The 24,559-nt window shown below is 42.6% G+C and overlaps 1 protein-coding gene across 1 annotated transcript in view; it reads right to left on the reverse strand.

Annotated features, from left to right (window-relative positions):
- The window catches only part of LOC137562618 (A.superbus venom factor 1-like), a 231,262-nt gene that overhangs the window by 51,336 nt on the left and 155,367 nt on the right, over positions 1-24,559 (reverse strand). The window contains exons 23-25 of the mRNA XM_068274131.1: positions 22,329-22,380; positions 18,440-18,527; positions 3,356-3,445 (exon numbers count right to left, since the gene is read on the reverse strand). Of these exons, the coding sequence (XP_068130232.1) occupies positions 3,356-3,445; positions 18,440-18,527; positions 22,329-22,380 (230 nt within the window). The remainder of the gene's footprint in view (positions 1-3,355; positions 3,446-18,439; positions 18,528-22,328; positions 22,381-24,559) is intronic.

Here is a 24,559-nt window from a genome sequence, read left to right on the forward strand (position 1 = left end):
GGAGGCCCGAGTTAGAGGCGTAGCTAGGGTTTTCAGCACCCAGGAGCAAAGACATTTTAGATAGCCAGATGTGTCCCCCTTGAGATAGTCAGACGTGTCACGCTTTTTCTACTGCTGCTAACACTTCTGCACTCCTCTGCAGAGGCAGAGAGAGAAGCACTTGGGCAGCCAGTCAGCCACCTCTCATTCATGTGGAGCTGCAGTGGCCTCGCTGAGCCCCCTTACAGTGCTGTGCCCGGGGGCACGTGTCCCACCTTGCCCACCCATAGCTACTCCTCTGGCCCGAGTACTCCCGAAGCTGGGCAGTTCCGTACTGCGCAAGCGCGAGGGCACTCGCTTGCGCTCACACATGTGCAGCACAGAGCCGCTAGTCTTTGGGAGCACTCAGGTTCCTGAAGACTTCAGAAGCCTCTTGTAGCGGGGTATTCAACCCGGGGTGACATCGCTGGAATGAAGGGACCACAAAAGGAGTGGGAAGGCTCTATAGGATCCAAAACCTTCCCTCTCCATAGGTATATGTTGTTTTTTTTAACATTAACTTTAAAGTACAGTCAGCTAGGTTAGATTGGCCAATAGTGGGGGGCTTTGCCTTAAAGGACAACTCTCAAAGTTTACTGAAATTCTAAATGCCACATATATTTCCAGTAATTATTACTAGCAAATAGCAATACAAAGGCTTTTTTCATCTTTTCATTTGTTATGTGAAAAAAATATGATATTTACAAAGAACAGTTTTCACTGTGGGCATTATTATGGATGACTTGTTCCAGCACATCCAGCATACAGAGACAGTCCTTACTGGCTGTAATCTTGTGACTGAAATGTCTCCAGAAGACAGAAAGCAGAGATAGAACATCAAATAGTGTGTAAATAACTCATCAGCTGCAGCTCTGTGTGCCTTGTTCCTGTGTCTCTGCTTCATGCAGTTCTAAAGTAAACAGTCATGAATACAGTCAGGAGGAAGAGCTAATTTTTAATGGTGGGTGTAAGTATCCAAGAACAGGAATAAACTAAGACTCCTCTTTAAAAGCTGCTCCGTAATTTAAAAATCTGTTGTCTGTTCTCATATGATCTGTGAGAAAGCAGCATGTGTGGGCAGGGCAGAAATAAACAGTAAATGATTCCTCTGTGAATATTGACAGGGAAGTGGCACCTATCTACATGGTACAGTCCTGCAATCCATTGTAACCTCAAAAGCAGGGCTCTTATGTAAGAGCAGTGTTCTCCCCAGGCTATTTTAGCCGGGTGCTCCACCCGGCTAGTTTTGGTGACCACCCGGCTGTCATCGGCTCTCCTCTTCCTATGCTGTAAGCAGAGTTGCTCACAGAAGCACTGGCCCTGCATTCTCATCTCACCCCACCCGGCTACTTTTTCATGCCACCCGGCTACTATTTCATGCCACCCGGCTGGAAAAAATTTCTGGGGAGAACACTGAAGAGGCATTTCCTTCACACAGGCTGTCATAAAAGACACAGGAAAAGTTTTCTTTTGTTACTGGCCAAACGCTTGATAGGTGTGTGGGGTTTACAGAATGGCAGTTTCATTGATAGTTGTCCTTTAAGCCAGCCTCTCTAATGTAAAAGCTAAGTAGACAGTTTGTCAGTGTGTAGTGTAGGCAAAGCTGAGCTGAGAAGCATATGCGTAGTACGGACATTATATAGGAGAGAACAGAGGCGCCAAAAGGATAAAAGGGGTTTTAAAGGAACTTAAAAGCCAAAAATGTTGGTAATTAGAGGAGGCAGTGGTGGACTTACCTCCTCCAAGCAGACACAACACGACTGTACATTCAGTCTATTTATTAACGGACTCCAGATAAAACAAAGCAACGTGTTTCACGGGTCAGTGCCCGCTTCCTCAGGCAATAGAAAAAGGAGTTACAGCATCTAGCAAAACAAACAACACTCGGCACCTCTCACAGAGGTGCCGAGTGTTGTTTGTTTTGCTAGATGCTGTAACCGCGTTGCTTTGTTTTATCTGGAGTTCGTTAATAAATAGACTAAATGTACAGTCGTGTTGTGTCTGCTTGGAGGAGGTAAGTCCACCACTGCCTCCTCTAATTACCAACATTTTTTGGCTTTTAAGCTCCTTTAAAACCCCGATTATCCTTTTGGCGCCTCTGTTCTCTCCTTTATAATATTGTATCCACCCTGAGTGGAGGGTTGCGACCCTTTTCTACTATCTACAGAGAGCAACTTCTTATTCCTGAGTGGCGTCAGGATAATCTCCCCACCTGCCTTTACAGTGGATGCCTATTGGTGACCCATGCTTGTGAGTATAACAACTATTACTCTTTTGTCATTATCCCCTTTGTCAATACATACTACACTATTGGGGCTCTTGGTGTTCCTCTGTTTATCTCTTAGTACGGACATGCTCTTACATGGAAGGGAGCTCTGACCTGAAGAACAAAAGGGTCCAGGCCAGCGTTGGAGGGGTCTAGAAGGGTCAGGAAAGCCTCTGGATGCTCCACAGACTATTTTTTTGTTTATCTGAGCTCAAGTTTTCTATAAACTAACAATTTGCTGAAGCATCTTTTGAAATAATTTCAATATTCACTTTTTTGGGTACATACTAGCCATAATGTACAGCTCGAGTATTTACTCAGTTGTCTGCTGCAGCAAAAGACAGAGTTTGTAAAAAAAAAATCTTAGAAAAGCATTAAAGGGATTTAAGTGCTGAAAGGCATCAGCCAGAACAATGGTAAAAAAATTCCACAGCACTAAATGTACCAAGAAGCCCAGTGAAGAAAACCAGGGAAAACAGTGACGTAACGTTGCCAAGAACTTAGCCCTCCTCCAAATCTGATGAACAGACAAGATGAAAACTGGTTAGTGAGGCTGCCAAAAGCAACACTCAAGGGCTCACAAAATTTCTGGCAAGTACTTTGGGTACTATGATAGAAAAGCACTTTACATATGTTTTTGTTGTTGGCCATAGTCTCTATATGTATTGACTTTGGGGTAGGGTTGCAAGCCTTTTCTTACAAAAAACCTCCCATCCAGTAATGGCTGATATTCGCAAACATATCTATCCAAGTTTCCCAAAAGCATGTGGGGAAGCGTGTTTTATTCTGATGTAACCAAGGCTGAACTTTTTGACCACAATTTCAAAAAATTGCATAAAAAAAAAATCTGAACCTCCACCAGCCCACCGCTGCTCGCCAGGAGCACAACCCCTGCTTGGAGCACAACCTTGGCGCAAATTGAGAATCCATTGCACCTCCAAACTGGACCTGACGCCCCCTGATTTTTCATAGAATTTAAGGTTTCAGATTAAGCAATTGTATAAACCCCCCCCCCCCAAAAAAAAACAACCCGTTACACTGGGTATAACAACAGGAAAAGGACCTTCTTACCCGGTCAATGTAGAGAACAAGTGTGCTCTTGTCCGACGCTCCTTTGTTGATCTCAAAGTTGGAGATGAATCTGTCCTTTCCTTGTTTAAGCTGCATTGAATTGGAATAGTTTTTTGTAAATCACAATGATGATGATAATAATTAGCCACACAACTTTTTCGGTCAAGGGCCGGGTCAATATACTTCAGACTGCTGGGGGGCGGAACATATATAAAATGATGTTGAAAACCATTACATTGAATCTAGGTATTGCTTCCCCCAATCATGCCTGGAGGAGAACTCCCAACAGCAGCCACTCAGTTATGAAACAGTGAAGCATACCCAGGTGACAACCTGCCGTCCAGTTGGACAGCAGTGTTACCTGATGCAGAATTGGATTGGAAGCCAGCGAATGACTGCTCACTGCCTTCTACAGTATGTGGATGGGTGGTGTCAGTACTGCTATTCTATATGAGGGCCGCTGATATTTAAAGGTGCAGTGGGCCACATCTGTAAGTTATACATTTTGTGTTTGGGGCCAGTAAAAAAGCCTCGGGGAGATGCATTTGGCCCATGGGTCGTAGTTTGAGGACCACTGCCCTAGACTCTTCTCAGTAAATTTCTCTCTGTAACCCCCTTTACATGTGGCTATTTCTTACGGGTCTGGCAGCCGCCAGAGCTCCGAATTACCACTACGCGTGGCGCGCATCATAGCATTGCTGCTATGGGGCGCTCAGTTTTGGCGCCTGGCTCTCAGAGCCGCGCGCCAAAATCTGCTGATCCGATTTCTTACACCTTGTATCACTTTTACCCTGTGACTCACTACCCACCCTGTGACTCACTACTCACCATGTGATTCACTACCCACCATGTGATTCACTACCCACCATGTGATTCACTACCCACCATGTGACTCACTACCCACCATGCGGTTCACTACCCACCATGCGACTCACTACCCACCATGCGGCTCACTACCCACCATGCGGCTAACTACCCACCCTGCGGCTCACTACCCACTGTGCGGCTCACTACCCACCGTGCCCACCCTGCGGCTCACTACCCACCCTGCGGCTCACTACCCACCCTGCGGCTCACTACCCACCGTGCGGCTCACTACCCACCGTGCAGCTCACTACCCACGCTGCGGCTCACTACCCGCCATGGGGCTCACTACCCACCATGCGATTCAATACCCACCATGCGGCTCACTACCCACCATGCGGCTCACTACCCGCCATGGGGCTCACTACCCGCCATGCGGCTCACTACCCGCCATGTGTAACGGCTCACTACCCACCATGTGACTCATTACCCACCATGTGGCTCACTACCCACCATGAGGCTCACTACCCACCATGTGACTCACTACCCACCATGTGACTCACTACCCATCATGTGACTCACTACCCATCATGTGACTCACTACCCATCTAGTGACTCACTACCCATCTAGTGACTCACTACCCACCATGTGGCTCACTACCCACCATGTGGCTCACTACCCACCATGTGGCTCACTACCCACCATGTAGCTCACTACCCACCATGTGACTCACTACCCATCATGTGACTCACTACCCTCCATGCGGCTCACTACCCACCATGCGGCTCACTACCCACCATGCGGCTCACAACCACCATGCGGCTCACTACCCACCATGCGGCTCACTACCCACCATGCGGCTCACTACCCACCGTGCTCCTCACTACCCACCATGCGGCTCACTACCCACCATGTGTCACGGCTCACTACCCACCATGTGGCTCACTACCCACCATGTGACTCACTACCCACCATGTGACTCACTACCCACCCTGTGGCTCACTACCCACCATGTGACTCACTACCCACCATGTGACTCACTACCCACCATGGGGCTCACTACCCACCATGGGGCTCACTACCCACCCTGTGGCTCACTACCCACCCTGTGGCTCACTACCCACCATGTGGCTCACTACCCACCATGGGGCTCACTACCCACCATGTGTCACGGCTCACTACCCACCATGTGGCTCACTACCCACCATGTGACTCACTACCCACCCTGTGGCTCACTACCCACCCTGTGGCTCACTACCCACCCTGTGGCTCACTAGCCACCATGGGGCTCACTACCCACCATGGGGCTCACTACCCACCATGGGGCTCACTACCCACCCTGTGGCTCACTACCCACCCTGTGGCTCACTACCCACCCTGTGGCTCACTACCCACCCTGTGGCTCACTACCCACCATGGGACTCACTACCCACCATGGGACTCACTACCCACCATGGGACTCACTACCCACCATGGGACTCACTACCCACCATGGGACTCACTACCCACCATGGGACTCACTACCCACCATGGGACTCACTACCCACCATGGGACTCACTACCCACCATGTGGCTCACTACCCACCATGTGGCTCACTACCCACCATGTGGCTCACTACCCACCATGTGGCTCACTACCTACCATGTGGCTCACTACCCACCATGTGACTCACTACCCACCATGTGACTCACTACCCACCATGAGGCTCACTACCAACCATGCGACTCACTACCCACCATGCGACTCACTACCCACCATGCGACTCACTACCCACCATGCGACTCACTACCCACCATGCGACTCACTACCCACCATGCGGCTCACTACCCACCATGCGGCTCACTACCCACCATGCGGTTCACTACCCACCATGTGGCTCACTACCCACCATGTGACTCTCTCTCTCCCCTGTCACTAACAGCCCCTCTTCCCCTCCCATGGCTGTCAGTCTCTCCTGCCCTCTGTATCCCCAATGTGGCTGTGTCTCCCTCCCTATGTCACTACCCACCATATGGGTGTTATAGACATTATTTGGATCCACCCATGATCTGTTATGACCATAGCCACTTGCATGAGGCCCCCTACATTTATTATGCACAAAGGCCCTTCTGTTGGCATTGACCACCACTGCTACTGTACCCCAGTAGTCACAGTTTCATGTGGTCATTTGACGGTACGTGAGGAATCAAAACCTGTATATCAACTCAATTCCCCTCCAAGTGTGCAAAAAAATGTGATCTCATAAATTAGGAAAAAAAGAAGGTATAAATTGCTCATGTTTAGAAACATATAGAAAGTCTCAACACTTCTCCAAGGCTATTTCTGATTGCATGATGTTGGATATGTGTGCTTGCTGACTGCTGGAGTAACCAGCCAAAGATAGCACTAACCAACGCAAATGCACCCAACCTCCCATCCCCTGACCACCCACCACCCCCGCTAGTGGCTGGTTAGTGTACCAAAGTGGCTGGGTAGTGTACTGGTTAAGGGCTCTGCCTTTGACATGGGATACAAGGGTTCAAATCCTGGCTAGGGTCAGTACCTATTCAGTAAGTAGTTCTTGGGCAAGACTTCCTAACACTGCAGGGTGGCCTCTTGAGCATGCACTGAGTGGTTGCAGCTATGAAGAGCTTTGAGTCCAACAGGATAAATGCGCTAAACAAATGTTAGTAGTATTAGTACTATAGTGTGCCTGCACATAGTGCTGACAAGTCCTTGTTGCCTATCTCTTGGGAGTCCCACCACTGGAGCGAGACTGAAGGGGAGGACAAGGGAAGCCACTTTAGAATCCAGAGGCTTACATTAAACTCAAGCCGTTACGCTATAACCAACGCCCAAGTGAAACACCTGGTGCAACAGAGCCACAAACTTAGATTGCGATCTATGATGGTGCTGGGTGTAGCCCAGGGGCGTAACTAGACTTTATAAGGCCTCCCTGCAAAAATGATAGTGAAATATTATATTTTGATAAAGTTTAATTGACAAGGATCCTGTTGATTAGACTTATGTCTGAGGTTATTTAATTAGTGGAAGTAATCTCCCATTTGGAAATATTAGAAGGTGAACCAGGGTTGTATGGGGATATGGTTTTGCTTCCAGTCTAGTACAAGAATCTTTGTCATCATTTCTCTGTCTTAAAAATTGTTATGCCACTCCAACCCCCCATGGTAACAGGAGATACTGTCTCCCCCACAAGGTAGCTAGCCATCTGGCTTCTATTATTGAGGGTTGGAGGATGGGAAATTCCTTTGCCAGCACTGGACAAAGCAGCCTGTTTAACTCTTTCAAACCTTGAATAGGAGTTACCCAAGAATTCTAACAAGAATGTATTTGTACAATAACTATAGCATCTTTAGAATAGTGAGTTATATGTAAGAACATATATATAGTTAGTAATGAGTAGATAGTTTATAATGAGTACATTTGTTTAGTATAAGCTTATATGTGTTAGCAAATAGAACTAAGTATCATTTGAATCAACCAATCAGAAGGCAGCTTGGAATCTGATACGTCAGAAGTTCGGGTTGTTATTTAAATAAGGAGAAGGGGGGTTGAGCGAACACTCACACGCTGGTCATTCTTAGATGGACTTTGGACTGAGCACACACACCTAAGTCCTACTATTCTCACAAACATTTCAAGACAAAGAAACTTTATTTAATTCTTATTTTATTTAAGATCTTTAATAACTCTTTTATTTTACTTAGAAGACTTGTACTATGGACTTTGTATATTTATAAGCTGAAACAATAAACCTCATTAAAAGGTGATTTTTGTTCAACGCCTATCTCTGACTGGAGAACAAAGACATTGCTGGAAAAATTCACAAAAGCTTCTATTTAACATAGTGGCGAGCCAACAAAGGACTTGGAAAACAATATTTTCACTTTCATCACGGGGGAAGATTGATATTTGGAAGAATTTTTATTCATTTTTTTTTAACTTTGATTTTGGCGGGAAAAAATCTTCCTATCTCTGAAAGTGTTGGAAGTTTTCCAAGAGAATCTACAGAGGCTTAAAGTGACGGTTTTCCAGAGGCCATCGACTAGAGTCTGATAAGTATGGATTTTATTAATTTTTCCGCAGAGAAGAGTAATTTGGTGTTTAAGGATTTAGGGACATGTACTAAAGATTCTGAGTTGTGGATTTCTATGTATAGCCAATGCATGGCTGCTAATGAAGAAATAGATTCTTCTAGATTTACTTTGTGTAAGATTAAAAAGAAAACGAAAAATGTAATGAAGTTAGTACAGATGTTTAATTCTTTAATTATTGGTGAGGCAAAGGAGTCACAAGTTACAACAGACGTGCAATCTGCATCTCAGATTTGTACGGTTCAGCAAAAGTCAGAGGGCTGTCCAAACTGCGACATTTTAGCAGCATATTTAGAAGAATTGGAGAAGCAATTAGAATTTAGGACACAGCAAATGCTAGAAATGCAGAGAAAAAATATTTCTGTGGTTACTAAATCTGGCACAATTACAGACCCATCAGTTTCTCCATTAAGGGCTCCACCTAGTGGTTGTCCTAGTAAACAGCATGTATTTCCAGATCCATTGACATGTGTTGAGGGTGATAGCAGCCTGAATGCTGAACATAAAGAGGATGAAGATGAAGAAGAAGAAGCACTTACTCCCAGGCAATTAATTAAAAAAGAAATGCTAGATAGAGCTAGAAAATTAAAATTAAAAATACATGATCAGTTGATGAAGATATTTAAGATGCTTCCACCTTTTAATAAAAGTTTGGATGCCGTTGAATTGATCACAATATTTGAGGATTTCACGGACCGTTTTAATTTATCTCAATTACAGAAAAACACTTTGTTCCGTTTGTGGTTACCTAGTCACATGAGTAAACGGTTAGAACCAAGTGTTATTTTATCAGCTGGAGGTGATGAAAGACACCACACTGAGGATGATAGACTAAGACAGTTATTAAAGTTTATGACAGGAGATGACGTTCCAAATTTGGATTTGTTAGAGTCATTAAAGGCGACTCTTGAAACTGATCCTTTTGAATTCAAACAGAAATTCTTAAAGATATATAACATGCTGTTTACAGTAGAGGATGAGTCAGAATCAGCTTTAAGGAAAGCTTTTGTTAAGAAATTTCAGTATTTAGACCCTATCTCAGCTACTATCGCGGTAGAAAAAGAGAATCTGAATCAAATAGCTGCGTTTATTGACAAAATTCGCAGGCAGATCAGAACTAAGAATATCAAAGCTAAAATTTCTGCTAATAAAAATGTTGAAATGCAGGGAGGAGATTTGGGTAAGGTCTCTTTTACAAAACCAGCTGATGCTGCCCCCTGCAGGAATGAGAAGGAGAAGCAGTCATACCAAAGATCTCCAATGGTTTGTTATTATTGCAATAAGCCTGGACACATTAAATGGAAATGTTATAGATTTTTGAATGATGTGCAAATGCGGAAGAACTTTGGCAAAGAAAATGGATTGGTCAATTTTCAATCCAAACCTTCTGCACCAGCTGCAGAGGTAGAAGTTCAGACATCTTCACCATATGCACCTCTGATCAAACAGTTACATGAAATCAAGATCAGCTATGATGGTAATGATGATAATGACAGGTTTCAGTCAGTGGGGCTGTTAAAAACTCCGTGACTAGCAGAGGTTAAACCGATTAGGAATTTGGAATTTGTAGCACCTTTATTTTTAGACAATTGCGGGAGACCATTTGTAAAAGCCATTTTAGAGGGAGAGGAATTTTTATTTTTGCTAGACACAGGCGCTCAGATCAGTGTCACAACAAAAGATTTGCCATTACAGCCTGGGGCAAATACATGCGCAGTTGTGGGCTTTGATGGGAAGACAGGTAACAGAGCTACTTTGTGCAAAAATGTGTCTTTTGAAATTCCAGGTTATGTGCAGACTGAAATTGATATTTGGCATTATAAAGGGGCGGAGTCGATAATTGGTTCAAATGAAATGACGAAAAGAGGCTGGGTTTTGGACCTGGGCAATGCAGTAATTTGGAAAGATTCTATCAACCGTAAACCTGTGTTGCTAGACCCTAACGATTTCCATGAAGTGAGTAGCATTTGCATGACAGAAGTCAAAACCACCTGTCGTAAATGGCCTGAGGTGGATGACAATCCAAGTTTGACAGCTGTCATGCAAAGGTATCCTCAGTTATGGGCTCAGTTTCGAAGTGAAGTGGGGACAATGAAAGATGTTGTAGTGAATATTGAGGGCAGAGATCCTCCCCCTCAAAAGCAGTACAAATTGCCGCCAGATGCGATTGAACCGATCGGGAAACTAATTAAAGATCTATTAGATCAAGGCGTTATAAGAAAGGCAAATTCTGTATGTAATTTTCCGGTTTGGAGTATTGTCAAGCGCGATCAAACGTATAGATTTCTGTTGGACTTACGTATGCTTAATAAATATACTCCAAACATTACGACGATAGTTTCGAGCACGCCTGATGTCATGTCAAAATTGTCAGCTAATGCCAAATACTTTTCAAGTCTGGACATAGCCAATGGATACTTCTCCATTAAATTGGCAAGAAGTTGTCAATACAAATTCGCTTTTAGTTACAACAACGAACAATTTGTATTTACACGTCTGCCTCAAGGTTTTCATTCTTCAAGTTCAATTTTCTGTCAAGCGATGACAAAGGTTTTGTCAAAATTTTCGAGGCCAGATTGTATTATATCCTACATCGATGATATTTTACTTTTTAGTGAGACAGAGAGTGAGCATTTGCAACTGCTAGATGAATTGTTCATGATTTTGTCAGAAGCAGGTCTGAAATTAAATACCAGCAAGGTAAAACTTTTGAAAACTGAAGTGGAATTCTTGGGAGTGAAAATAGCCCATGGTGTAAGACAGCCATTGCAGGAAAGGGTTAAAGCAGTCATGTCACTTCCCATTCCAACCAATCACAAAGCACTGAGACAATTCCTTGGTCTTGTAAATTACTCGCGAGAATTCATAGAAGGCTTTGCTGAAAAAGCAGCGGTTTTGTATGAATTGTTGCAAGGAGAAAGTAAAGATTGTTTTGGCCCATGGGAAGATCGACACATGCAGGCATTTGAAAATTTGAAAAAGGCTTTGCAAAATGCACCAGCACTAGCAACAATTGATAAGTCACCAGAGGCTAGTTTTGCTATTCAAGTGCATGTTTCAGATGTGTCCATATCAGTGGTTCTTTTACAAAAACAAAGTGGAAACTGGAGAATATTGGGATATTTCTCTAGACTGTTGACACCTGTGGAAAAAGGATTTGATGTTTGTGTCAGACATCTGCTAGGAGTTTATTATGCAGTGAAAGCAACTGAACATATTGTGGGATTTAATAACATCATTTTGCAGACTCCCCATTCTACTTTGAAACTTTTGCTAGAGAGGAATTTGCCAGGCGTGACTAACCAAAGATTCAATCAGTGGTTATTAGCTTTGTCGACAAAACAAATCCAGGTAGATCACAATGCTAAGTACATTCTTCCTCAACTTATGGATTATCAAGGGCAAGAACATGTATGTCCTTGTGAGGGTTCAGAAACTTTTCCTTCTCTCTTCCGGCGGGAGGAGCAAAGGTCTGATGAACCAGTGTTTGTAGATGGTTCTCGACATCAAGTTGATGGGAAGTATTGTACAGGCTATGCGATCTGGTATCCTAAGAGAGGTTATGCGATCCAGCATAAATTACCTGGTCATTACTCAGCACAAAGAGCAGAATTGCAAGCTGTCAAAACAGTGCTGGAATTGGATGAAAAGGAGAATAAGAATCCTTTAGTGATTTACACTGATTGTTCTTGGTTGACACGTTCATTGCTAGATTATTTGCCAATCTGGAAGAGAAGAGGTTTTGTAGATTCATCTAACAAGGCTCTTGTGTATAAAGACATGTTACAATCGATTATCGAGATTGCAGAAAGAAATCCTTTAGCTTATGCGATTATAAAGGTTCCCGCTCACAGGAAAGATGATAGTGAGTTGTCTGAAGGTAATAATTTGGCAGATATGTTGGCCAAAGAAGCAGCAATGAGAGGCGTAGAGATAGAACAGGAAAAGTCTAAATTGATTGTCGCAGCTGTCAGGAAAGATGATGATGTCACAAAGGTATCTTTTGCAGCAGAGCAGGCTAAAGATCCTTCTTTAGTGGCTCAAATGACAGATCCTAAATCTCCTTTTGTTTGCAAGGATCAAATGTTGTTTTACGAATTGAGAGGAATTCTGTATCCAGTAATTCCCAAACATTTACAAGTGGAATTTGTTAAATTCAATCATAGTAGTTTGGGACATTTGGGCCAGGAAAAGTTGCTAGAAGTTTTGAAGGAGAAGTTCTATTGGGAGAAAATGGAAGAAACAGTGCAGAATGTAGTTCAATCATGTTTGATTTGTGCACAGATAAATCCCAGGCCAAAGGGACAGAAGCCACCTCTGCAGAGAACTCCACCTGCAGATGGTCCTTGGTCTACATTGCAAATTGATTTTATAGGTCCATTGCCTATGGGTAAACAAGGTTTGAGATATGCATTGGTAGTGGTTGATGTTTTTTCAAAATGGGTAGAAGTCATTCCCTTGAGAAAAGATGATGCATTGAGTACGGCTAGGGCTCTAGTCAGTCATGTGTTTGCAACATGGGGAATTCCACAAAATTTATCCAGTGATAGAGGTACACATTTTACAGGAAAAGTGATGCAAGCAATGTGTAATATCATGGGAATTAAGCAACAATTCCATGTGCCTTATCACCCACAGTCAGCAGGCATTGTGGAAAGGATGAATAGGACAATTAAACAAAGAATTGCTAAAATGCTAATGGAAAAAGGAAATACTTGGGTAGATGCCATTCCTTTTGTTTTGATGGGTATTAGGAGCACTCCTAATGCAACTACTAAATACACTCCTTTTGAATTGATGACAGGAAGGAAAATGCCACTTTTGTTTCCTCAGGAGCCAAGATTGTCTACTCCACAGAGAGAGGCTATAGAAAAAACTAAATGGTTACAGTTGTTGCAGGAAAATTTGAATGCAATTTTGCCACATGCTGCATCTCATATGCAGAAAATGGTGCCACCTCATAATTCAAAATTTGTGAAAGGGGCATTAGTGATGGTCAAAATGTTTAAAAAACCAGGACCATGGCACAGTAATTGGGAAGGTCCTTTTGAAATTATTGATACATTGGGCCAAGTGATGATTAAAATTAAGAGACCTCAGATCTCTGCTAAAAATATTCGTAGGCAGCAGGAAATGTGGGTTCATGTAGATCAATGCAAATTGTATGTTACAAAATAATGATGCTGCATTTGTTTTGCAGGTATCATGTCTGGGCATAAATCCAAATGGAAGAAGATTAATCCAAAGAATGGATTAAAGGGGGATGCCTTGAAAGACAAAGCAACAGACGTTTTCTTGTTGTTTATTTTTTATGTGACTTTGATGACTTCGGTGATCCATTGTTTGACAGTGACAGTGCAAGCTGAAGAAACAAACTTAAACTCTGAAGTTTCGATGAAGGAAAAGACACTATCCAGAGGAAAAGGCTATTCTTATGAAGAGTTTTTTAAAGAAAGCACTGTAGATACCACAAATGACATTGTAGGATGTTTTTGCCTAGGGTCAGATAATGATTGTTGTTTACAATTGTTTTTCCAACATAACACAAATATAGGTGTCCAAGCAGTGATAGAATCTAGAAATGTATTCACTAAATTGACAGGACAATATATCCATAATGAAATAACAGGAAATATGAATTGTAGTTTAACTGAATTTAATTTCTGGTATGTACAAATCAAGGGCAATGACTCAGCAGTTTGGTCTGGAAATTTTACTAAAGGAACTGGAAGTGAGTATATGAAAGGGGAAAATGGGGAAAAGGATGTTTTATTGTCCGAAGGTGTAATGGTATTCTTATTTCCTGATAGTAATGCCATTAAAAGTGATGCTGAAGGAGATATTAATAGATTTTGGAGATTTCAAATATCCAGAGGAGAGGTAGTAGCAAATATAAAAGTTAATTTGACCGTGACAAATATAGAGTATCCAGAGATTAAAGTTATGCCACGTTCTTTAGAAATCAGAGAAGGATATAAGGATATACAATTGATATGCAATACTAGTGTATTGTTACCTCCAAATGCAACTTTAACATGGAGTAAAAATAATGAATTTCTAGGAAATTTTTATAAGGGTAATATCCATGTGATTAATCAAGGTGCTAAAGGTAGTGTAAAATGGATAAATTCTAAATTGGTTTATTCTTTTAATGAAGTGGCTATGGAGGATAATGGAACCTATAAATGTTGTATTAGTTTACAAGGATTTCCTACTAAATGTGATATGACTCAAATCACAGTAAAATCTCCTGAAAGGACCATTTGTAATGATAAAAAATTCTACAAGGCAAGTCCTTTTCAATTCAATCATTTCCAGACCAAGCCACTGTTAAGAGAAGGTAGATTTGTGATAATTGTTTGGAAGTTTAATATTTCAAGTTGGAAAATTTCCACAAGATATCCAATATGCCAAAATTATCTTGCAAATTCGATACATGGAATGGAACAATGGTTTGAAAATAGTTTTGAAACTTTCCCTAGGAACAAACGAGGTATTCTAGAAGGTATTTTAGGAGGCGCAGGAACCATTGGTGCCATAACTAACAGCTTGGATGTAAAAACTTTGAAATCTGATTTGGAAACAGTGGGTTTGTTAGGAGGTAAAGGATTAAAGGTGCAAAGGAATATAAACCAATTGATGGAGCATATGATAATACAAACTGCATCTGTATTAGGTTCTTCTGTATCACATTTGCAAGATATAGCTTTAATGTTGATTGATAGTGAACAGAAATCACAGTTGGCAAGGATATGTTTGGAAACCCAAACTGAATATTCAACAAATTTTAAAATTATAGCACAGGCTTTCCAAGGAGGAATAACACCTCTAGGAATACTACGAAATTTACCTAAGAAATATAAATATGCGTTAAATCATATAGATTTGTGGATTAATAAATGGTATGGATGCAATCAGTATGAATGCATTAGTACATCGATGATACCAATAGCGGGGAAAGAACAAATTTTAGTGCCTGTGACTATATTAGGGGTTCCAGTGAGTAATACACAATTATTGTATTATCAAATGTTTTATAATGATTTTGCCATGGATGAAAACAGTGATAATGTTGATCAATTAGATTTATCATCGTGTTTGCATTTTCAATCAAAGGTTATTTGTTTGCCTAATCAGGGAAAATCTATTTATCATTCATGTTATCACAATCAGAGTCTGTGTACTGCAAGGATTGAAAGGGTTAACACTCACACTGATCTAATCACACACGTGGAACAAAGAAAGATATGTTTTCAAGTAATGTCCAGTGAAGAAATGGTTAAAGGGCATTTTAAATCGTGTGTTCATTCAGAGAAGTTAGTTAGAGGTTTGTACTGTGTAGAAGGGGACATAAATGCAGTTAGTTTAAATGATCTAAGAATTAATATCACATCTTTGATATCTGAAGATGTTGATAGTCTCCCTATACAATATAATGTCTCACAAATAAATGAATTTCCCTGGGATAAATGGACACAAGAAATAATTAAAGACAAAGGATTGTTGTTAACCCTGACTAAAGAGTTGCATGCGGCAGAAATTAAATTTAACCATCAGCAAGGAATATTGGAAAATGTAGAACATGATTTTATCACATTTTCTAGTACGTCTTTTTGGAATAGTTTGAAAAAATCGATAAGAACTTTAGGGAATACTTCAGTGTTATCAGCTGCAGGAAATTTATTATTACATCCTATATTCCTTTTGTTTATTATAATAATATTTTGTATTATATGTCAAATACTTTTAGCATTTAGAATTAGGAAATTTTATAGACTAATCAAAATAGAAATTAGGGAAATGGAATTGTATATCAGAACTATAATTCAAAGGAAATTAAGACAATTGATTAATGTGGACAGAGATCTTGTAGATAGAGGAGCTTTGCCAAATCTTCATAGACCAGTATGAATGGATACGAATGTGACGTGAATGGGAATTATGTATGATCTTAAAATATTATAATATTTTCAAGGGGGAGATATGAAATATTATATTTTGATAAAGTTTAATTGACAAGGATCCTGTTGATTAGACTTATGTCTGAGGTTATTTAATTAGTGGAAGTAATCTCCCATTTGGAAATATTAGAAGGTGAACCAGGGTTGTATGGGGATATGGTTTTGCTTCCAGTCTAGTACAAGAATCTTTGTCATCATTTCTCTGTCTTAAAAATTGTTATGCCACTCCAACCCCCCATGGTAACAGGAGATACTGTCTCCCCCACAAGGTAGCTAGCCATCTGGCTTCTATTATTGAGGGTTGGAGGATGGGAAATTCCTTTGCCAGCACTGGACAAAGCAGCCTGTTTAACTCTTTCAAACCTTGAATAGGAGTTACCCAAGAATTCTAACAAGAATGTATTTGTACAATAACTATAGCATCTTTAGAATAGTGAGTTATATGTAAGAACATATATATAGTTAGTAATGAGTAGATAGTTTATAATGAGTACATTTGTTTAGTATAAGCTTATATGTGTTAGCAAATAGAACTAAGTATCATTTGAATCAACCAATCAGAAGGCAGCTTGGAATCTGATACGTCAGAAGTTCGGGTTGTTATTTAAATAAGGAGAAGGGGGGTTGAGCGAACACTCACACGCTGGTCATTCTTAGATGGACTTTGGACTGAGCACACACACCTAAGTCCTACTATTCTCACAAACATTTCAAGACAAAGAAACTTTATTTAATTCTTATTTTATTTAAGATCTTTAATAACTCTTTTATTTTACTTAGAAGACTTGTACTATGGACTTTGTATATTTATAAGCTGAAACAATAAACCTCATTAAAAGGTGATTTTTGTTCAACGCCTATCTCTGACTGGAGAACAAAGACATTGCTGGAAAAATTCACAAAAGCTTCTATTTAACAGATAGCATGGGGCCCCTTTGGTCCCCAATCTCCATGTGGTCATGTGATCGGGAGCCAGAGAATGGCAGCAGAGAGTGTTCTACTGCGAAGCAGCCTCTGGAAGCAGGAAAAAAAAAAAAAAATCACACACACTCCTGCAGATGGTTTTGTATGCGAACGGGGAGGTTATTTTGCTAATTGGCTGCACTTGCGGTTTGAGAGAGGGAGGAGGAGGACCCACACTAAGCCTCTGGGCCCCCCTGCAATGGTAGGGGTTGCAGGGGTGATTGCTACGCCCATGGGTGGGGTAGAGAGGTTGGGTCCTGGGCACTGTACACTGAATAGGGACTGTCTACAAGTTTCTGTCTACAAAACTTTGTATGATTTGTTATCAGTGGCTGCGCAGATGCAGTCATTAGCACAATTGTGCAGAGAGCAGAAAGCTTTTTCTCTTCCTGCCCATAGTTGTCAGTCTTTTAGGACTGGGAAAAAAAACTTCTCCTCCAACAGGGCCCCCTGTGGCTTCTGGGCATCCCTTGCAGGGTTTATTGTTACGTCCCTGGTGTAGCCGAAAGCAGGGACATTCAAATGAACCGATACGCCAGTGGACAATGCACTGCCTCCCGTTATTGTTTGAATTTGGGTGAAGGCTCTGATCTTTCAGTTTATGGAAGGAATTTTATTTATATGATTTTTAAACAGATAAGATGTTTGTTTTGATGAAAACATATTTAGATGAAAGCATGTAATGTAATTTACCATTGAATAGTGAACCAATCCCAGGTCTCTGGCAGGCAACTAGCAGAGACCAAGGAAACAAGAAAAAATACTGTTTTGTAAAATGAGTTTGCGGTTGGCGGTTTATAATCGCCACCATTTTCATTGTTAACTCCCTAAACATTATTTTCATTCTTACAGCCCCATTTCCCACTTACTGGCTTAAAGGGAACTTGAAGTGAGAGGTATATGGAGGCTGCCATATTTATTTACTTCTAAAATATACCAGTTGCCTGGCATCCTATTGATCTCTTTGGCAGCAGTAGTGTCTGAAAAACACACCTGAATCAAGCTATTCTTGGCAGATTTTGTTAGAAACACCTGATCTGCTGCATGCTTGTTCGGGGTCTATGTCTAAAAGTATCAGAGACAAAGGATCAGCAGGGCAGCCAGGCAACTGGTATTGTTTAAAAGAAAATAAATATGGCAGACTGCGTATATATGTTATTTCTCCCGGCCTTCAGGTTCCATTTAATGCAACCTGTGCTGTGCTTGATAGGCACATATTTTCTTCTAATAGTAAATAGTAATATGACTTCCCAATCGTACCTTATCCAGGTCATTCGTGTCTACTGCAAAGCCAGGCATCATTGATACCGTTACTATGGACATGCTAGAGTCTTGAGGTCTTAGATATCTGCAAAGGATAGAACAGGACATTGATTTGAATGCACTCTGCACTTCAATGTCTTCAGTGTTACTCTATGTAATTAAACTGGGACTCCCCATACATACATACATACATACATACATATGTACACTCACTGGTTACTTTATTAGGTAGAGCTGTTCAAATGCTTGCTATTGCTAACACAAATAGACAATCTTCCATCACCAGCACAGTGCTGGGGCGTGACGGCAGAAACACGGGTTTGACAGGTCCTGTCCAGCAATCCCCAGAAGGGTCTCTCTTATCTCTATGTTCCTCATCTTCCTCCTGATGCTGGCCACTGTCACTTATTACGGTACTCCTCTTACTCCTGATGCTGGTGCTGCGGTATGGAATGGTATGTTATCCTCCTCATCCCCTTCCTACTCCCCCTTCTCTTCTTCTCCTCTCAGATCTCCACTTTCCATCAGGCTACACAGGGTACCATAAAGCAAACAGGTGATGGGTATAAAGTTGTTCCGGCCGACCATTCCCAACTTACGTTTGTGACCTGCTCAAAGGGGGCTAGTACCTTGAGCAGCATCTCCATCTGCAGACACTGATTAATGGGAAAATAGGACAGCTGTGTGGTTGTACCATGGACCCTGGCAGCTGGCACCTCCATGCATCACACTGACCAAGTAACGCTGGAATCTGGATGACTGGCTTTTCTTCACACAGACAGGCAGGATGTGCAGGGTGAAGTTCAACCTAGTCACAGCGTCACACACGAGTCTATGCGTTGGCAACTTCTGTTGGAGCTGAATTTTGCTTAGTTCTTTAGAGGCAGTAGAGAATCAGCGGAAATAGCTGCAGATGGAGAGAGCCTGTCTTAGTAAGTCCTCCAACCTGGGGTATTTGTGGAGGAACTACTTCATCCCCAGGTTCACTACATGCGCAAAGCAAGACACGTATTATGTAGTTCGTGCACAGCGCTGCAAGTAGTGGTGCTCGGATACAATCACAAATTCAAGTGATCACTAATTCGACTCCACCCACTTACGAATTGACTTGTGATCACGATCAATAATAAAAACAGATATCTGACTCGAGTGGGGTTTTGAGTCGAATAACTGCATGTAATCACAAATCACGCATCGTGATTTGTAATTAAAAACCCGCCGACTTTAACAGTTAATAGCAAAGCCCCCTTTTATGCTAGAAACATAACACCAAATGTGCCAGCTATATTAAGGACAGTGGGAACCAGAGGACATTTTTTTTTTCAAAAAGACCTTTTAGTTTTTGAGAAAATCGATTTCTCTGGCAATGCATTTGCTTGAGATAGCCCTAGTGGCAGGCAGAGATGTGACGAACGGTTCCCGAACCGTACGCCGGCAAACATCTCCAAATCCCTGGGGCTCTTACTACTTCCTGGTCGCACTGACCCGGAGTAGTACGCCTGCGCTGCCTGGCGGAGCACGTCCTAGATCGCGCTCCTGTTTCTGGGCACTTTCTGCGCATGTGCGTGACGTCATGAATGACGTCACGCTCATGCGCAGAGAGTGCCCAGCAACAGGAGCGCGATCTAGGACGTGCTCCGCCGGGCAGCGCAGGCGTACTACTCCAGGTCAGTGCGACCAGGAAGTAGTAAGAGCTCCAGAGATGTTCGCCGGGCGAACAGTTCGTCACATCTCTAGTGGCAGGGCTGTTTAACCACATTTTCCACCTCTTCAGCCTTTTCGGAGGAGTCATACAGGCAAACAGAGGCGCTAGAAGGATAAAAAAAATCACAAAAAATGTTGAAAATAGGAGGAAGCAATATCGCGATCGCGCGCAAAAAAAAAATCGCGTGCAACGCAAACAAAAAAAAATCACGATCGCGTGCAACGCGAACATTCGCACGAAAACGGCCACGCTATCAGTTAGCACTCTTTTGTGAATCAAGCCCTATGTGTGTTTTAACTGAAAGTTTTTTCACAAGGCACAGCTATGGAAAAAACGCATACCAACGCGTACTAACGCATACTAATTCACACTTATGCATACTGACGCATTAAGTGTAAAAGCAGCCTAAGGCCCCTTTTACACTTAATGCGTCGGTATGCGTTACTATGCGTATGTACGTGTTGGTATGCTTTTTTTCCATAGCTGTGCCTTGTGAAAAAACTTTCAGTTAAAACACGTATAGTAGGAACTGTGCCATAGGAAAACATGGGCATTCCTTTGAAAATTGGAAATAGATATCCAGGTGTGCTCATTTATTAGGTGCCCCCTTATTCACAGAATGGCAAGCAGGGATTATACCTTGGTGTCCTCTTTCCACGTAATCACAGTGCCCTCCATGCAGTACTGCTGTCAGTCTCTATGTGCCCAGTGGACTTGGTCCATGCAGCAGAGAGGCTGAAAGCATTAGTACATGGAGCGCATAGCGATAGCTGGTGGAAAGAGGACAGGTGAGATACGTGAAGCGACTCCTGCTGCCTGATTGTTTCATGGAGGGAGGGGTAAATGGCAAGGAATCTGGTGTGGGGGGGGGGGGGGGGAGGGAATCGGACCCAGAGAGTGGTGGCTGGATAGTGTAATGGTTAAGGGCTCTGCCTCTGTCATGGGAGACCTGGGTTCCAATCTCGGCTCCTCCTGTTCAGTAAGCCAGCACCTATTCAGTAGGAAACCTTGGGCAAGACTCCCTAACACTGCTAATGCCTATAGAGCGTGCCCTAGTGGCTGCAGCTCTGGAGCTTTAAGTCCGCCAGGAGAAAAGCGCAATATAAATGTTCTGTGTTTGTGTGCTGTGTTTGTTAACTAATTAGTGTCGTTCAGGGGAGGGGCATAACATTGCTGCTATGGGGAGCCTGGTTTCTGAGCGCTAAGCGCCATGCACTGAAACCACCTGTTTTGCCACACATTCCATCCAGGTACCCTTTAAGAAAGGTGCAATAACATTTTAGACTCGAGTTTGAAAGGCCTATATTACACAACTTTGAGGATAACACTTATCTTCACTACTTCATGATACCAACATGGTGCTGCTAAAGAGATCTGGAGTTAAACCATCCTACCACAAACACATGTAGAACAAACCACCCTACCACAAACGCATGTAGAACAAACCACCCTACCACAAAAGCATGTAAAACAAACCACCCTACCACCAATACATGTAGAATAAACCACCCTACCACCAACACATGTAGAACAAACCACCCTACCACCAACGCATGTAGAACAAACCACTCTACCATCAATACTGTACATGTAGAACAAACCCTCCCACCACCAACGCATGTAGAACAAACCACCCCACCACCAACGCATGTAGAACAAACCACCCTACCACCAACGCATGTAGAACAAACCACCCTACCACCAACGCATGTAGAACAAACCACCCTACCACCAACGCATGTAGAAAAAACCCTCACATCACCAACGCAAGTAGAACAAACCACCCTACCACCAACACATGTAGAACAAACCACCCTACCACAAACACATGTAGAACAAACCACCCTACCACCAACACATGTAGAACAAACCACCCTAGGCTACCACCAATAAATGTAGAACAAACCCCCCCACCATCAACACATGTAGAACAAACCACTCTACCACCAATACATGTAGAGCAACCCCCCCCACCACCACCACCAACGCATGTAGAACAAACCACCCTACCACTAACGCATGTAGAACAAACCACCCTTGGCTACCACCGATACATGTAGAACAAACCCCCCACCACCACCAATGCATGTAGAACAAACCACCTCACCACCAACACATGTAGAACAAACCACCTCACCACCAACACATGTAGAACTTTTATTAGCGAATAATGTGACTCACCTGAAGCAAATGTTGAGGGAAACTGTAGAATAGGTTCCTTCTGGTCCTTTAGCTGAAAAGATATAGTGAAATTGTAAACAAAACAAATGTTTCTTAATTTAGAAATATGCCAGACTAGCTATGGGTGAGTTAGATGAGATTAGTTTCTAGTTTTGTATTAATTTTTGCATTTGGTGGGGGCTTTCATCCACCAGGCCTCTAAACTCTCTCCAGGCCCTAGGCAGCTGCCTAGGTTTGCCTTGTGGATGATCCAGCTCTGTATGCCATAGTCTGTAACACATGCACCTCAAATAAGAACTGCACCCACTGACATCATGTCATGTCCTTCACATTGCAGGATAAGATTATCAAGCAAGACGGTCTTCATTTCAGAATACTTTTTCACAAACATTATGAGATATGCAGATCTGAGATATGTTCCCGTGTGTTCGGAAAGGACTGGAGTGGGTATATCATGACATTGAAGGGCTGATATAGGGAGATGGTACAATACTTTAGCATAACCCATTCTGGAGATAAGCACAGTGTGTTGAGACAAGAGAAGAGAAGTAGAATGGAGGGAGGAAGGGTGGTAGAGGCTCAGAAATGATGACATGCATGAGCAGATAGATATAAGCGTAATATAGGCATAGTGGATAGCACTTTTGTATTATAGTGCCGAGTCCTTGGTTTGAACCTTGGGCAAGGCAAAATCTGCATGGAGTATCTATCTTCCTCGGGATTTCATTCAGATTCTTCTTATTCTCCTACAGCTCCTACATATGGTAGGGATTACATTTCGAGCTCCACTGAGGACAGTCAGTGACATGACTATGTGGGTGTCAGTTAAAAATGGCGCACAGTGCCAGGGGGATAAAAAGGGCGCCCCATAGACTTACATTATATAACGCTATTTAGCGTTATAAGTAGGGATGGGACGAATCCACAATTTCTTCGAATCCAAATCCGGATCCGAATCTAAAAAGGTTCTCGAATATCTCGAACCTTTCGAATCCCGAATCTAACGAATCCTGCACATAAAAATTGTGCGATCCGTGGTATAGTTGCCCGCAGTATAGGTACCCAGGCATAGGTAGCGAGGTAAAGGTGCCTTCAGTATAGCTAGCTAGGTATGGGTGCCTTCAATATTGGTAGCTTTCAGTATAGGTAGCAAGGTATAGGGGCCTTCAGTATAGGTAGCAGGGTTTATGGGCCTTCAGTATAGGTAGCAGGGTACATGGGCCTTCAGTATAGGTAGCAGGGTATATGGGCCTTCAGTATAGGTAGCAGGGTATATGGGCCTTCAGTATAGGTAGCAGGGTATATGGGCCTTCAGTATAGGTAGCAGGGTATATGGGCCTTCAGTATAGGTAGCAGGGTATATGGGCCTTCAGTATAGGTAGCAGGGTATATGGTCCTTCAGTATCGGTAGCAAGGTACATGTGCCTTCAGTATCGGTAGCAAGGTATAGGGGCCTTCAGTATAGGTAGCACAGTACATGTGCTTTCAGTATTGGTAGGTAACTAGGTATAGGGGCCTTCAGTATAGGTAGCAGGGTATATGTGCCTTCAGTATAGGTAGCAGGGTATATGTGCCTTCAATATAGGTAAATAGCTAGGTATAGGGGCCTTCAGTATAGGTAGTAAGGTACATGTGCCTTCAGTGTAGGTAGGTAGGTAGGTAAAGGGACCTTCAGTATAGGTAGCAGGGTATAGGGCCTTAAGTATAGGTAGGTATGTAGGTAGGTAGGTATAGGGGCCTTTAGGTAGGTAGGTAGGTAAAGGGACCTTCAGTATAGGTAGCAGGGTATAGGGCCTTAAGTATAGGTAAGTATGTAGGTAGGCAGGTATAGGTGCCTTTAGGTAGGTAGGTACGTATAGGGGGCCTGTAGGTAGGTAGGTAGGTATAGTGGCCTGTAGGTAGGTATAGTGGCCTGTAGGTAGGTATAGGGGCCTTTAGGTAGGTATAGGGGCCTTTAGGTAGGTAGGTAGGTATAGGGGCCTTTAGGTAGGTAGGTAGGTACGTATAGGGGGCCTTTAGGTAGGTATAGGGGGCCTTTAGGTAGGTGGGTATAGCGGCCTGTAGGTAGGTAGGTAGGTAGGTAGGTATAGCAGCCTGTAGGTAGGTAAGGATAGTGGCCGGTAGGTAGGTAGGTAGGTATAGTGGCCTGTAGGTAGGTATAGTTGCCTGTAGGTAGGTAGGTATAGTGTCCGGTAGGTAGGTAGGTATAGGTGCCTTTAGGTAGGTAGGTA

This window comes from Hyperolius riggenbachi, chromosome 3 (assembly GCF_040937935.1).
Source record: "Hyperolius riggenbachi isolate aHypRig1 chromosome 3, aHypRig1.pri, whole genome shotgun sequence".
NCBI lineage: Eukaryota > Metazoa > Chordata > Amphibia > Anura > Hyperoliidae > Hyperolius > Hyperolius riggenbachi.